General features: G+C 39.7%; 1 protein-coding gene across 14 annotated transcripts in view; it reads right to left on the reverse strand.

Annotated features, from left to right (window-relative positions):
- The window catches only part of LOC124954090 (protein still life, isoforms C/SIF type 2), a 29,717-nt gene that overhangs the window by 9,481 nt on the left and 6,677 nt on the right, over positions 1–13,559 (reverse strand). For 8 of the 14 annotated variants that reach the window (XM_047506445.1, XM_047506444.1, XM_047506449.1 and 5 more), the window contains exons 3-15: positions 12,420–12,604; positions 12,191–12,309; positions 11,806–12,013; positions 11,478–11,719; positions 10,853–11,408; positions 9,886–10,239; positions 9,735–9,791; positions 9,427–9,598; positions 8,908–9,135; positions 7,777–7,906; positions 863–1,008; positions 329–596; positions 40–183 (exon numbers count right to left, since the gene is read on the reverse strand). In XM_047506445.1, coding sequence (XP_047362401.1) covers positions 40–183; positions 329–596; positions 863–1,008; positions 7,777–7,906; positions 8,908–9,135; positions 9,427–9,598; positions 9,735–9,791; positions 9,886–10,239; positions 10,853–11,408; positions 11,478–11,719; positions 11,806–12,013; positions 12,191–12,309; positions 12,420–12,604 — 2,809 coding nt within the window. Of the gene's footprint in view, positions 1–39; positions 184–328; positions 597–862; positions 1,009–1,597; positions 4,727–7,776; positions 7,907–8,907; positions 9,136–9,426; positions 9,599–9,734; positions 9,792–9,885; positions 10,240–10,852; positions 11,409–11,477; positions 11,720–11,805; positions 12,014–12,190; positions 12,310–12,419; positions 12,605–13,559 lie in introns of those variants that run through there. The other 6 variants (XM_047506451.1, XM_047506450.1, XM_047506452.1 and 3 more) reach the window with 6 other exon arrangements.

A 13,559-nucleotide genomic window follows, 5' to 3' on the forward strand; every position in this document is an offset into this window, starting at 1 on the left:
CTCGAATTGAGTCTGACGCAGAAAGGAAATTAGCCCTACCGATTCTATCGCCTTTTCCAAACGAAAGATCTCCTCCTGCAGAAGATGTAAAGTCCCGGTCTTACCACGATGACGAGCGAATGCGGCTGCACAGGCAGAATGTATGCTATTCACCCAGTTTTCGAGTTCTACTTGACACGGCGCCTGTAAATTAAATAAGACGCATTTTTTTTCCCCCCTCTCAAGGAGCCATTTCAGAAAGAAGGAATTATGCGCCGCAAACGAACGAACGCTTTTCTTTTTTTTTCTTTCTTTTTTTCTTTTTTTTTTTCTTTTTTATTCTCGTCACCTGAAAAAGATAAGCATCGCCGAAAGCGGTGCTCAGGCAAAATATGTAGTCTCTCTTTGGGTGCTCCGGAATTGGCTGCATAATAGCACCATCGACGATAATTAAATGCTTAGGTGCCGCTTCCATGGCTCTACTTTCTTGCGAATCACAAGGGTAGAAAAGAAGCGTGGTCCCTTTCAGACAGACCCAGTAACCCTTCCAGCCTCTTTTCCTTGCAAGCTCAATTTGATGCTTCTTACGTAATAACCATTTCTTCACGCTGAGGAAACTGCGAATCGACAAGATTTAAATGCTTTTTCGAAATCTTTCTACGATTACGACCAGTATAGAATCCCCATGGACTCGGAACGATATATGTAGACTCGATTGGATTTTATTTTTAAATTGTAATATTTCGAAATTCAACAATTAATATTAATTGATTTTTACGTATGTGAAATAGTAGGAAACATACGTTCTCAGTTCCATGCGGATAATAAACTGTAACATTAAAACATTATTTTTTTGTTTCTTTTCTTCTTTTTTTTTTTTTACCCTGCTTTCCTAACTGCACCGGTGCAATTGAATGAAGCCGCAGCAGTTCCAGTTTGTTTTCCTCGATAGGGCGAATTTATGACACTTTCACCATCGTCGTCGTCGCTGACCGCGGTCGTAAGAGACATTCTGTCGTCGTCCGACATCTAAAAGAAGAAAAAAAAGTCTTATCCATTCGAAAAAACGCTAAAAGCTTTGGCATGTAGGATTTACTAATCGTACAAAAATTTCGGTGTATAAGTGTAATCGTGTAACGTGTGAGAACATTCTTTAGATAGGTAGACGGTCACTTTAATTTGTTTAACATATAGAAAGTTGTAAAGAAGAAAATTTAAATAAAAGACTCGAGTGGGAAATAAAGTTTAGAACTTCAGAACACTTGATAAAGAGCAAAATAAAATCTAGGTGGGTATCGTGGCACTGCTCCAGGGATGTGTCCTGTGCATCGATAACGCGAATGGTTGATCGTTCGAGCGTGCAAAACTTGTACAACAGGGAATTCCTAATTTCGATAATGTTGCGCGAGATATCTGATGGGAATGAACTTCCGAACATGCTTCCAAGATTGCTCGTCGTGTTCCACATCGGATACAATTTTCGGGGGTAGAGAAAGATGCTGAAAAATGGGAAGGAAAAACCGGAGAAAGAGTAAAAATAAGTCAGAAGGAAGAGCTAGAGAGGGCGTAAGATAAAGATATATCCGAAAGAATAAAAGATCATTTCGCGGGGACTCACGTCTCTACCTTTTTAATGGTGTAAGTTGTAGTTAGTCTTTCGCGTAGTTTATCGCGTATTCTTCCAGGGCTCACGGTGGCCCAGAAACTTACGACTTTTTTGAGAAAGTCGGCGTTGCACGCATCCGCCGTAATGTGCGGATGGTAGTGACAGTAGCATCCCTCCTTCAAGAGCTTCATGTTTTTCTTCGCGGTGCCGTTTATCTTGAACATGATATCCCTACGGGCTACGCTCAGACCGTCGATATAATATTGCGCCCAAGTGTTCAACGCACCGTTAATTATTCTGAGAAGTTTGTGATAATAGCCTTCGCCAAGACCGTAATTGACCTTCTCCCTGACGCTCTTGCAATTAAACCAATACAATTTCTTCCACTCATTTATCGATATCACGCTGATCGTGTGACGACGACAAAGGCAGTAATATTTCTTCGATTGCTGCTTATACAACGTCTTCAAATCCGTATAGCTACTGCTCAAACTCAACAGATCCAGGGTACTATTCATGCATTTGATCGCCCATCTCGGCTCTACCATTATTCGTCGTTCTATCGATGCTTTGATTGGACGAAGAAAGAGAGCTTTTTTGGGCTGGATGGATCTTAAGAAGGCCGCTCAAACGTGCGGTTTTTCACGAATAATTCCTGGGTCGTCCGATGAATGGACTCTAAGGTTCTCGTTCTTCCATCCGAAATGAAGCTTTCCTCTTCCATTTTATTGTCTTTTGGACGGTAGAGGAAACGGCGGTGTTTCGCTCGCAAAATATGCCCGGTACACCGGACTAACTTTCCTTTTAAGCTCGATGTTCGCGAGTATTACTCGTACCAAATAAGAAGGACTTTTGTACTCTCTATCTCTTAGAATCACTTTTTTTTTCCTTTATTTTCTCGGCAAAGGATAGACAAATTCGCGATGTAATGTCTACGAAGCATAAAATTCTCGATCCTTGTCGTATAACTCGACAATTTGCTCTACGAAAGCCTCTGCCACGGGTTCCAATTTTGTCGTAAGCGTTCTCAATACGCCGATCACTATGGTAGATGTGAAATAAAAGACGAATAGTCTGTACCCGCGGAACATGTTACGACTTTCGTCGAACTAATTATCTAACGTTCCGTATCTCTTTGCTATTTGATCATCCCCGTTATCGTCACCGACAACGTCTCGAAAAATTCGACGATACATCGTCGTCTATGTATTTTACGTCTTTTTCAATTAAACGATCATTCGTTTTCGGATAAGGCAAATCTTCTTTGCACTCTTTTTTTCTAAACTCGCTACGCTATTGATCTATCCTCTAATGTAATCGTGCAACGTATATGTATCTACGTACTTGTGTCTGTGTGTGTGTATGTGTGTGTATGTGTGTGAATATATAGATATATAGATATATATATATATATATATATTCTAAATTTTCTCTAAGATACTCGTACGAAGAACCTTTTATAGACAAAACGGTCCTCGTCGGTACTTATCACTGTCGATTCGCCCAAAAGGCTTCCTCATCGAATCTAACTTTAACTAACTTTATCAAACCGATCTCTTTCTCTTTCGTTTGTCCTCAAAGATCATCGGTATCGCTTAGCCGCTGCAACCTTTTCTTTCAACGAGTCAAACTTCTCCTTATCAGCTTTTATGGCTGCTCGCGATGACGCAAAATGTTCTTTTAACGCTCTTAAAAGTAAGTATACAGAATATTTTGTGCAATACACACATAGAAACGAATTTCTCCGTATAAAAATAGGTACGTTGCGTCTTTCGCGATATCACGTTTCTTTCTTTGTTTTGTATTTTTCTCTTTTTTCTTTGATCTCTTTTAAATATACATACATATACGTATACTTAGATTATAAATTCTCGTTACCACGAGAAATAATTCCTGCTGATCGATCACGCGAGTATACCCTTCGCCTGACGAACTTTCCTTTCCTTTCCTTTCCTTTCCTTTCCTTTCCTTTCCTTTCCTTTCCTTTCCTTTCCTTTCCTTTCCTTTCCTTTCTTTTCCTTTCCTTTCCTTTCCTTTCCTTTCTTTTCTTCCTTCCTTCCTTCCTTCCTTCCTTTCTTCTCCCTCTTCTCTCGACAAAATATAGTAACGATCTTACACCGCGTTCTCTTCTACCAGCAGTTCTATCACAAAAACAACGATTCCTCGAGAATAAATTAACTCTCCCCCGTTAACACGGACTGTTCGTCTATTCTCTTCTGAGAAAAAAGTTTCATTGTCGACGATAAAAACATCACCGATCTCTAAGGCAAGTGGATAGAAGTATAAGGGAGACAAATGTAATGCAAGATGAAGATTATATATCCAGGTACGTTAGACACACACCGTGCGCGCAAACAAACTCCTCGAAAGCACGGAGCAAAAGTTTCTACGTTGTACGTTCAGTTTTAAACATTCCACGCGAGCTTCAAATTCCAACAATTAACGTATAGAAAGCAAAAGCAACGAATCATCGATAAAGTTACACGACGAGACGAAGCAACAGCTGCACATCCTTCGCCTATCGAAAGTTTACACCGAAACGATGGATCAACCCTTCGACGAAATCGGAAATTCGTGGATCACCGTGTGCGATTTAGAACAAACGAAATCTATACGTATTTATTTCGTCATCTATCGTAAGATCGATCGTCGATAGAAGATATTTCGTTCGCGGATAAACTCGTTGCAGGTATCCCCTTTCTTCCATTTTGATGATAAAAAGGACGGCAATTTCCGCCGGATATGCTCCTCCGGTGGACTTGGCGGTCCTCCGTGGAGAACCCGGCGGTGAACACCGGATGACACCTTCTAGCAATTGACGACACCGGTGAACGGATGTTTCGGGCTTGCTCGTAAAAACGACTATATTTGCTTAAGTACTCTTCTCTTATGGGAACGACGAAGGAGGAATCCTGACTGAAGGAAGCTTCGGACGAACGAGGCCGCGTTCCTGTGTTTTCGTGAGTGAGTCTGTATACGTGTGTGTGTGTGTGTGTGTATGTGCGCTTCGGGGAGAGAAAGAGAGAGAGAGAGAGGGAGATGGATAGATAGAGAGGATGCTGAGCGCGCGAGTCGCTTCCTCGAGCGAGTCTGCAGCGGCCGCGAACGTGCTCAGCTTCGGACTACCGCCGGAGAACAGGGTAGAGAAGCTGCTACCGCGAGGGGAATCAATACCTCGCTCCTTCTGGAGGGTAAACGAGGTGTCGAGGGGAAGGAAGAGGCGGAACAGGAGCCACGGTAGTAGGGATTGTGGTGGGAGTAGAAAAAACCAACCCCTTCTCTTCTCTCTCTCTCTCTCTCTCTCTCTCTCTCTCTCTCTTTAACGCGCAATCGTACCATCTCTCTCTCTCTCTCTCTCTCTCTCTCACCTCACCCTCTTCCTGTTCCTTCGGTAGGAAGAGAGAAAGAGGGGAGGGGATGGAGAGAAAGCGTGTTTGGAAAGTGCTCGACTAGGAACGAGGGATGCGCTTCCACTGCGGGGACTTGGAAAATGCGGCACGATTCTTTCACGACTGTATGGATATAACAAAAGGATAAGCATAGTGCATCCTTCTAGCCTGAAATTCGATGTAGGATCGTAAATCCAGAGGTTGAAATACCAATGGAATATATCGTGTGTCCTTCCTCGATTCGATATAGCGCGCGCATCGCCCCATTTAGAGTATGCTATATACGTATACGTACATCCATATGTACGTGCATATCTATCTATGTATAGATACGGACGGATGTTTGTGCTTTGCGACAAAATTTTAATCGATGCCACTGTAGGATACCGAGTGGTCCGGGAAAGAGCGGGAGAATCGCGTTCGAATCGCGGACGAAAGCACTTGTCATTCGGTTTGCTTTATTGATCGGCCAAGAGAATAAGCATTTCGTCGATTAATTGCGAAATACGAAAGGGTAACGATTGCTTTCGTAACCTTTCGCAAAGATCGCGGAATATTTTTCTATGCGTTCCACGAGCACGCGCGTCCATTTGTGTGTATGGGAGTATGCGCATTAAGTCTCGAATAGACGTTCCGTCTTATGCTTCGATCAAGGGGGTTAACTCAATCGATTATACGCTTTGTAAATTATGTAATCTTTTAGCTAACGTTAGAAAATATATGCCATGACATTTCACTGCTTTTGAAAACGATAGAAACGTTAGCCGTACCCTTTTCTAAAGATGCAGCCAGTTAGTTGAAGGAAACCTTTTCAAACGCCTTGAACATTTTCCCCATTTATTTGTCGTCGCTTAAATTATATATAGATATAAACTGCAACCTGACTTTTATCACATTCATCAGTATTATCACTGAGCAGGAGAAAAACTATAGGAAAAAATGATGAAGGAACGGACGATACATTTGCGCATGCACCTGTTGTCAAAGACCGCCTTTTGGTCTCTTGTGAAATGGCGTTAAAATAACACGCAAAAACATATACAAGTGTACAAATATATATATATATATATATATATATATATATCTGCAAATATTTTATGCCTACGGATATTTTACATAAAAAGATACACGTTATATGCATATAACCACGTAGGAAGCGACGGAAAACAGAGCAATGCTTGTAGTCAAAGGGATTGCGGTTGTCGACGGATTCAAACGAGTCGCAGACGAGAAACAAAGTCAGCGGGTTATCGATGTTTCTCAGATATGTATATGCGAGCATCATCATCAAACATATGTCAACAAAAAGGAAAAAGAGAGAGAAAAGAGGAAAGCGCGTTGCACCGCGTGTGCAATGCACTCTTTCCACGCTCTCGTGCACTCGCCTGTTCTCATCAATGTGCCCGCAAGAAAGATGTCTACAGGTGTATGCGTTTACCCTTCCACGCGATGCGGATCAGAGAATGTGAGAGAGAGAGAGAGAGAGAGAGAGAAAGACAGAAAGTAAAAGATAAAACAAACGTACGCGATGCTGACATACATATCTCTTTTTCTATTCGGGCCAATGCTGTAAGTACGAATAATGGCATTATCGATCTATTCAATTTCTATTATTCTCTTTCGACGATAATCTTAACGGGAGAAGAACGTTTCACACGAATTCTCGTGATAACGTGAACGATAAATTAGCAAGAATTTTAGTTCCTTGATTATCGATCCTGAATTATCGAGTTCACTCATAATCTAATGAAAACCTATATGAGATGTTGATTGCTGGATGCAATATCAATAAATAACTGCACTGATCTATTAATTATCGTATAATGTTTACCCAATAATTACTAAATAAATCGATGTACACGACACGAAATCTATCTATGTAAATGTTTCTGTAAACTTGCTGGCAAGCGACAAGTCATAAACTGATTCATGTGTAATTAATTTAAATACGATAGATTTGTTTAAAGTCCGAAAAAATGATGTATATGCATACATCGACGATCATAATCACAATAGGAAATGATATATCCTTATGATGATAAAACGTATCGAATAATTCTCGTATATCTAGGGATCTCAGAAATAAAAATGACGCTTGCTTTTTCAAGCGTAAACGTTCGTCGTCGTAGTCGCTGTCGCGGCTCATTGATGCAAACCGCCCGAGAAAATGTCGTCCGGCTACAAGGCTTTAAATCGCAAATGGATGTTTAAAACAAGCAGCAGGGAGAGATCACTTCAAAGAGTCTTTATAACTAATGCCTCCACGTCGCGCCACGGTTGCTTCGAGTCGCTCTTTTTCTCGCGTTTGCCGGTTTATATGAAGTCGAAGAAGAAGAAGAGGCGAAAGGAGGGTAGATGTGTCGGTAAAATTGTGCGTTTTAAGTCTTCTTTTCCTCGCGATATGAATAGTTATCCGCGTTTAAATATTTCCTGCCTACATTAAAATTATAGGGAAAAAGAAAAAAAAAAGAAATCACCACAAAATCCAACATCTCTCGTTTCTTTCATAATTTCACCGTTTTTTTTTTTTTTTTTTCACGAACCGTACTACATTATGTTTCACGCTACGTTATATTTAGGAAAAGAAACATCTGAGTTATAAAACGAAAAAAAAAAAAAAAAAAAGAAGAGATAGTTCATTGGCGAGATTGGCCGATGTCCTTTTTGAAACGAGATTCTCTTTTCGCCCTCTCTAACGCCTCCTATAGAGACACGGTACTCATGTCAAACATTCGATGAGGTACTTCAGAGGAATCTTGATATATCGACACGATAAGGTCAATAGCTACTTGGATAACTCACCTCCGAAGACGTCAAGTAACAAAGCCTCGAGTCCGTGCTCTCCAAGGATGCTTGTTGAACGATTCCATATCTACCATCTCTATCGGACATATAATCGGAACGAACGCTGTCCTGTCTGTCAAAAGTACCTCTGTAACAGAACAAAAGGGTAATTGTGAAAATATCGAGCGAGATTCTTTTAATTTCTCATAGAACCAAAAGTGATAACGATTAGTAAAATATAATTTTCTTTAAAAAAGAAACAAATAAATGTCTATGTCCAAGATTGAAGATTTTTATAAAAAACAGACCAAGCGTTGTACAAGTTATAGACATAGAAAGTGTTTCCACTTTCTTGCAATCTCCATGTTAAAGTAGACATCATAAACCAAGGAAGAAGTAAGACGTAAAATCGTGCGCTGATGGTTTTTTCTTTTTTTTTCCTTTTTTTTTCTTTTTTTTTCTTTTTTTTTCTTTTTTCTTTTTTTGTTTTCTTTTATCGAAGATAAAGGTACGACGGTGTGTGGGCAATGTTGGTGCGTCGGAGCATTTTAATATCGAAACCGTGCGATTTTTCCATCTAGACGCACTGCAATTACAGGTGGTGACGTTTTAGAAATCGTGCCTGAAACGAGGCAGCGCTCAGAAGACGGCCAAGAAATGTGGTAAACGTGAAAGGAGAGCGTAGCACAATGAAGGTAGGAAAGACAATGAAAACAATGCAGCAAGTCGGAGGTTGGCCGGGGGTGAGAGGACTCAAGCTTTACTCCTGATGGGAGAAAGAAAAAGAAAAAGGAAAAAAAGAGAAAAGAATGCTAGGGGCTTAAGTGTAAGTATGCATTGTAGAAAAGAAGGGGTCACAATTTTATACACTACGCGTATATAATTTAAGTAATGCGCACATTCAGCCAGCATGTCTTGCTGTTGCTATTTCACGAAGTGGCAAGAGCAAATCGATCGATTATAACCTCGATCAAAAGGTGAAACTTTCGAATTGCGAACTGAAAGTTACCGTAGAACGTTCTTTTAGGTGTCGCGCAGGAAAGACAGCAGGTTTCAATCCGGCATCCACTCGTAGTATCCGTATTCACAAGTAGAAGGTGTAATAAATAAGATAGGATAAAAAAGAAAAACTCATGCGAAGCAACTCACCTTTGTTCCAAGGAATCCGTTCGATTGGACTTGTAGCCGCTATCGTTGAGACTCCCTTCGTGTCTCAAGGAGGGCAATGAGTCCCATGGAGATTCTCTTTTATGACTCGAATAACCTGGATTTATTGAACTGGATGCACCTGAACCGAGCGTCGAACTTCCGGATTGCCAACCATCCGAATGCCTAAACCACTGAGCACGTGCCGATTCCCCGATACAGCTGGCGCATCTTAAATATTCAAACGGAATGTTTCCACTTTAACGACGACGCGAACAACAAAATGATGGTTCATTTTTCATTCAAAATATTTTACAATAAAACGTAACGATCATTTCGTTCTTTCGTTAAACGACGCCGTCCTTCTTAATTGACTTTATTAATAATTTTACGTTACGTAGTACCAGCAATGCGCAAGCTTGAATTGGGTTCACTCTAGCAACCTCAAATTACATCTACAAGTAATTAACTACGAACTTCGGATATTATCTGACCTACTTAGAAGCTAAAAAAGTACCATACCGAGAATTGTAATCGCTGAGGTAGCCGCGATCACGATCCACCTCTCGTTCTCTCTTTTCCCTTATTATCTCGTTTCGATCGCTGTAATAGCCGTCCCGATCTTTGCTGTTTTGTCTCTCGTTACAATAACGATACGACAGCGGTAACGTCGATGATTTGTTCGAACTCAATCCTGCAATCGCATTTCATTACGATCTTACGTTAAATATTCCTTTACTCTCACATTATAAGCATTCGTCTCGTAGTTCCTAATTCAACAAGGTTAAATAAGAAAAGTTTGGACAAGATTCGGTCTTGACATCACTTACGTCTTCGCGAAACGTGCGGTGTGCGTTGAACGTTCAAAGGGATGTTCTCAGCCAATTCTGAAACGATGAAACGTGAATGAGGATTCACAAGCGAATCTTCTTGTTTAAACGAAACAAAACATAAAAAGAAAAGATGAGATGGAAAACTCACCCAGGTTCTCCATACTCTGAGTCAGCAAAGCCTCAAATGTACGCAAGCTATAACTTTCAGCATCCATGCCCTTGGCCAGAGTATTTCTCAGATGTCTTTCGTATTCTAAAAGAAGCCTGCTGGTAGGGCTCCCAGGTGTCGAAACCGACTGCATATTTTGCTGTTGATATGTCTGGCCGATGTTGCAACGACGAGAGTTGCAATGATTCGGTTGTTCCATGTCCGAGTTACCATTGGAAGAACTCGGTGTTGTCGCGTAACATTGATTATCGAAAATGACGTTATCCGAAGGCGGGGACATATCACCTGTGCACCGATTATGTTCCGAATCTAAGTACGTCCTGCCTCTGCCGCCTACGACAGAGAGGTGCTTCATGCAGGGATTGGAAATGGTGCGCATTACAATGGTTGAATGATCGACGAAGGCGTGTCTTCCTAAGAATTACTTTTAACCTTAAATGTTATTACAGTGTTGACCTTAAATGTTGATAAAAAAAAAAAAAAAAAAAAAAAAAAAAAAAAAAAAAGAAAAAAAAAGGAAAAAGAAGAGAGAGAAAACAACAGCGGGAAGAAACGTGACGGACATATTGCGAATACGTGTTATATAAAAGGAAAGACAAAGTGATTTGGTGCTATGTCAGAATATTTAGATTATTGCAAATAATTCAAATTTGATTGTATAAAAGATCGTATCGCATTCGAGTAATAAAATAGACTTTCACGATGCACACATGAGTGAGAGTTTATCGATGACAGTAAATCATTCTTTTTGTGATTTGCAAGCAGTGAAAAAAGTGAATTGATTTAGTGCTTCGACGTTTAAAGAAACGTGCTCTTGTCTTATTTCGTTTGAAATCCGAATAGGTAGGTGTTAAGAAACACTGATTGACAATAATAATTTGATTTGCGTGAGAAAGAAAAACGCCGAAACGTGTAGATTAGATATATAAAAATGTCGAACGTGTACCAGGATATTGTTGACCCATGTCGTGAACACTTCTAGAAGCTTGAAACTTGTTGTTATATGGCGCACGATAAGGATGCGAATAATTCTCGTTTTCTGCCTCCTGCATAACATACTTCTGATTATTATTACTCGGGTGATAATGATAGCTATGATGACTATGTCTCTTTCTCGTCATTTCGGGTGACGTCACGGGACTATCGATGCTCGACATTGGTTTCAACATTCTCTTCAGCGTATTAGAATCTAAACTGATTCCGCCATTCTGTGCGTTCTCGATTCTCATATCGTCAGTGCTCTTGCTCTTTAATTTTCGTCCGGTGTTGTTGTTATTCACGATATTGAAGATGTTACCGTTCTGCATCTCCATTTCTGTGTAATCGGCCGACTTCGTGTGATGAAGCTGCTCCTTTCGTAAGGTTTTATTTTGAAGCGTACCACCTGCTTGCGTCCCTTCAGATTTCAAAGTTTCACTACCGTTCTGTTGAGTGGATGTGTCTTGACTTTTTTGTGACTTCTTTGGTGAAATCGTCGAACCTTTTTCTTCCGGACTGTCGATCTGCAAATACGTCATTCCAATTATTGACAATTTCAATTCACGATAAAGTATGAATATAAAGAAATTGACCTGCGATCCAACAGTAACCGTTCCAATGCCAACGTTCGCGGTCTTTGGTGTTGTCTGACACGTCTCATTCTGTTTCTCCTTCGGCTTACTCGTCTCGCTACCCTTGGCCGTTTTTCCTGGCGTTGCATTCGCGTTGTTAACATTATCGTACAACGACGCGCTCGATGTGGCCGCCGTTATTTTCTCACGGCCTGGTTCTATTTCCGTTGATCGTACCATGGTTCTTGGAAGCGTCGAAGCACCTACGAAATGAGAAGAGAAAAGTTCACGCTGATTCGCCCTATGAAATAAGGAATCGATCGAAAATATATATGAATATGAAACGTACTACAGGAACCTCGATATCTGGCGTCTTGATTTCGTAATCTGGCAAATTGTTCCGGGGGCATACACGTGCACTGAGGTTCTCTGGATCTGCTAGGCGATGCAGGAGTAGAGACTGGCTTTCGACGCGTCTTGATTTTCTGCTTGTTCGGTGGTTCGAGCTTCAACGAGTAAGAAGAGGACGCTTTCCTTGAAATCTTGAACGATGGTGACTGCGTGAAAAATTAAGTAGTGATTGCAAATGATTTGAGCTCTTTTTTTTTTCAAGCTTCGCCGTTCGTCCAATTGCAACGGTATACGTTGTGCGCAATCACACTTAAGATAGTTTTCTATCGAAAGTTTCGAATATATGAAAATGAATAAGCTTTACGTAGTCGTTATAAACTTACGCAACATTCTCTAAATTGTTTAGCGTCTATGGGGGAAGTAAAATTCAAGCCCCATGTATCGTTTGTCATAGTATCCTTCCAATAAACAAAACAGTCTGACGCTTGACCGATCCTCGTACCTGCAATACCAAAGAGAAAATAAGAAAATCGAGAGATTTATTCGTATAATCATAATAAATGTATCATTTGAAAAGCTGTCTCTACGTGTCTGCTATATTAACGAGTTTACCTGGTTGTACCAACCGCACGTCTAAAATCTTATCGACCTGACTGTTGTATGCCGTTATGTGGAAAACACATTCCGGCGAATCTTGGATACAAGTGATGTTAACAGGAACTAGATCCTCCGAGACCTGCTGCCATTTAACAGTCCCGGCTCCGCTGGCACTCACATGGAAAACTTCGGCCCATAGCCTAAAAACTCTTTTTATTACACACCTTACATCTTGTTAATAATATTATCGACATTGATACAGTGTCGAATATAATACTAACAAGAGTCGGGACAAGAGGATAGTATCAGTAGTCGATACGAAACATTAAAAGAAACACATAATCGTTTATCGACAATAAAAAAAAAAAAAAAAAAAAAAAAAAAAAAAAAAAGACAAAATTAGGATAAAAATCAACATTATTTATCGTCGTTTATTGTCATATTTCTTATTTATGAATGTAAAGAGAGTAAAACATTATTATTATCGTTAAACTTCAACACATTTTTGTTACTTTATACCTATATATTTTATAATTAGAGATTTAGGTATGTACTATTTATTTGTTATGCATTAGAAATATAAATAATGGTTTTTATCGTGAAGAAAAATAGTTGATGAACATTCGGGAAAGCTTATCGTCGGTTTCTTATCATCGTTAATATTAGGACAGGGCATGCACATTGAATTATTAAAACGTGCATTTTGATAGATTTAATTGTAATTAATGAAAATTTGTGATCTACACAGATGCAACAGATAGACTACTTATTTTTTATATGTTGTTTTCGAGTGTGAATAAAAAAATAAAAAGATATGAAATATTCACGCTTTTTATATGCAATGAGAATATATTAAGATGCAACTAAATAAAACTACATGATACTCTATATGTAGATCTATAGACGTATAAAGCGCAAGTGTATAGATGAAATGGAAAAGGAGTTACCATGTGCGTGTAATAGTACGAAAATATAGAGAAGACACAGTGTATGTAAAAAGTAGTAAAACTAAATATACTTCTACGATTATCGATGAAAAAGATCAAGAGTGATCCAAAAGTGTTACAATGATTTCAATCTTATCGATAGAGAAGGAAAAAGACGTAGTGGAAAAAGAAATAGGAAAAAAGAGCATATGACCACAGTACACGAAAT

This window comes from Vespa velutina, chromosome 14, assembly GCF_912470025.1.
Source record: "Vespa velutina chromosome 14, iVesVel2.1, whole genome shotgun sequence".
NCBI lineage: Eukaryota > Metazoa > Arthropoda > Insecta > Hymenoptera > Vespidae > Vespa > Vespa velutina.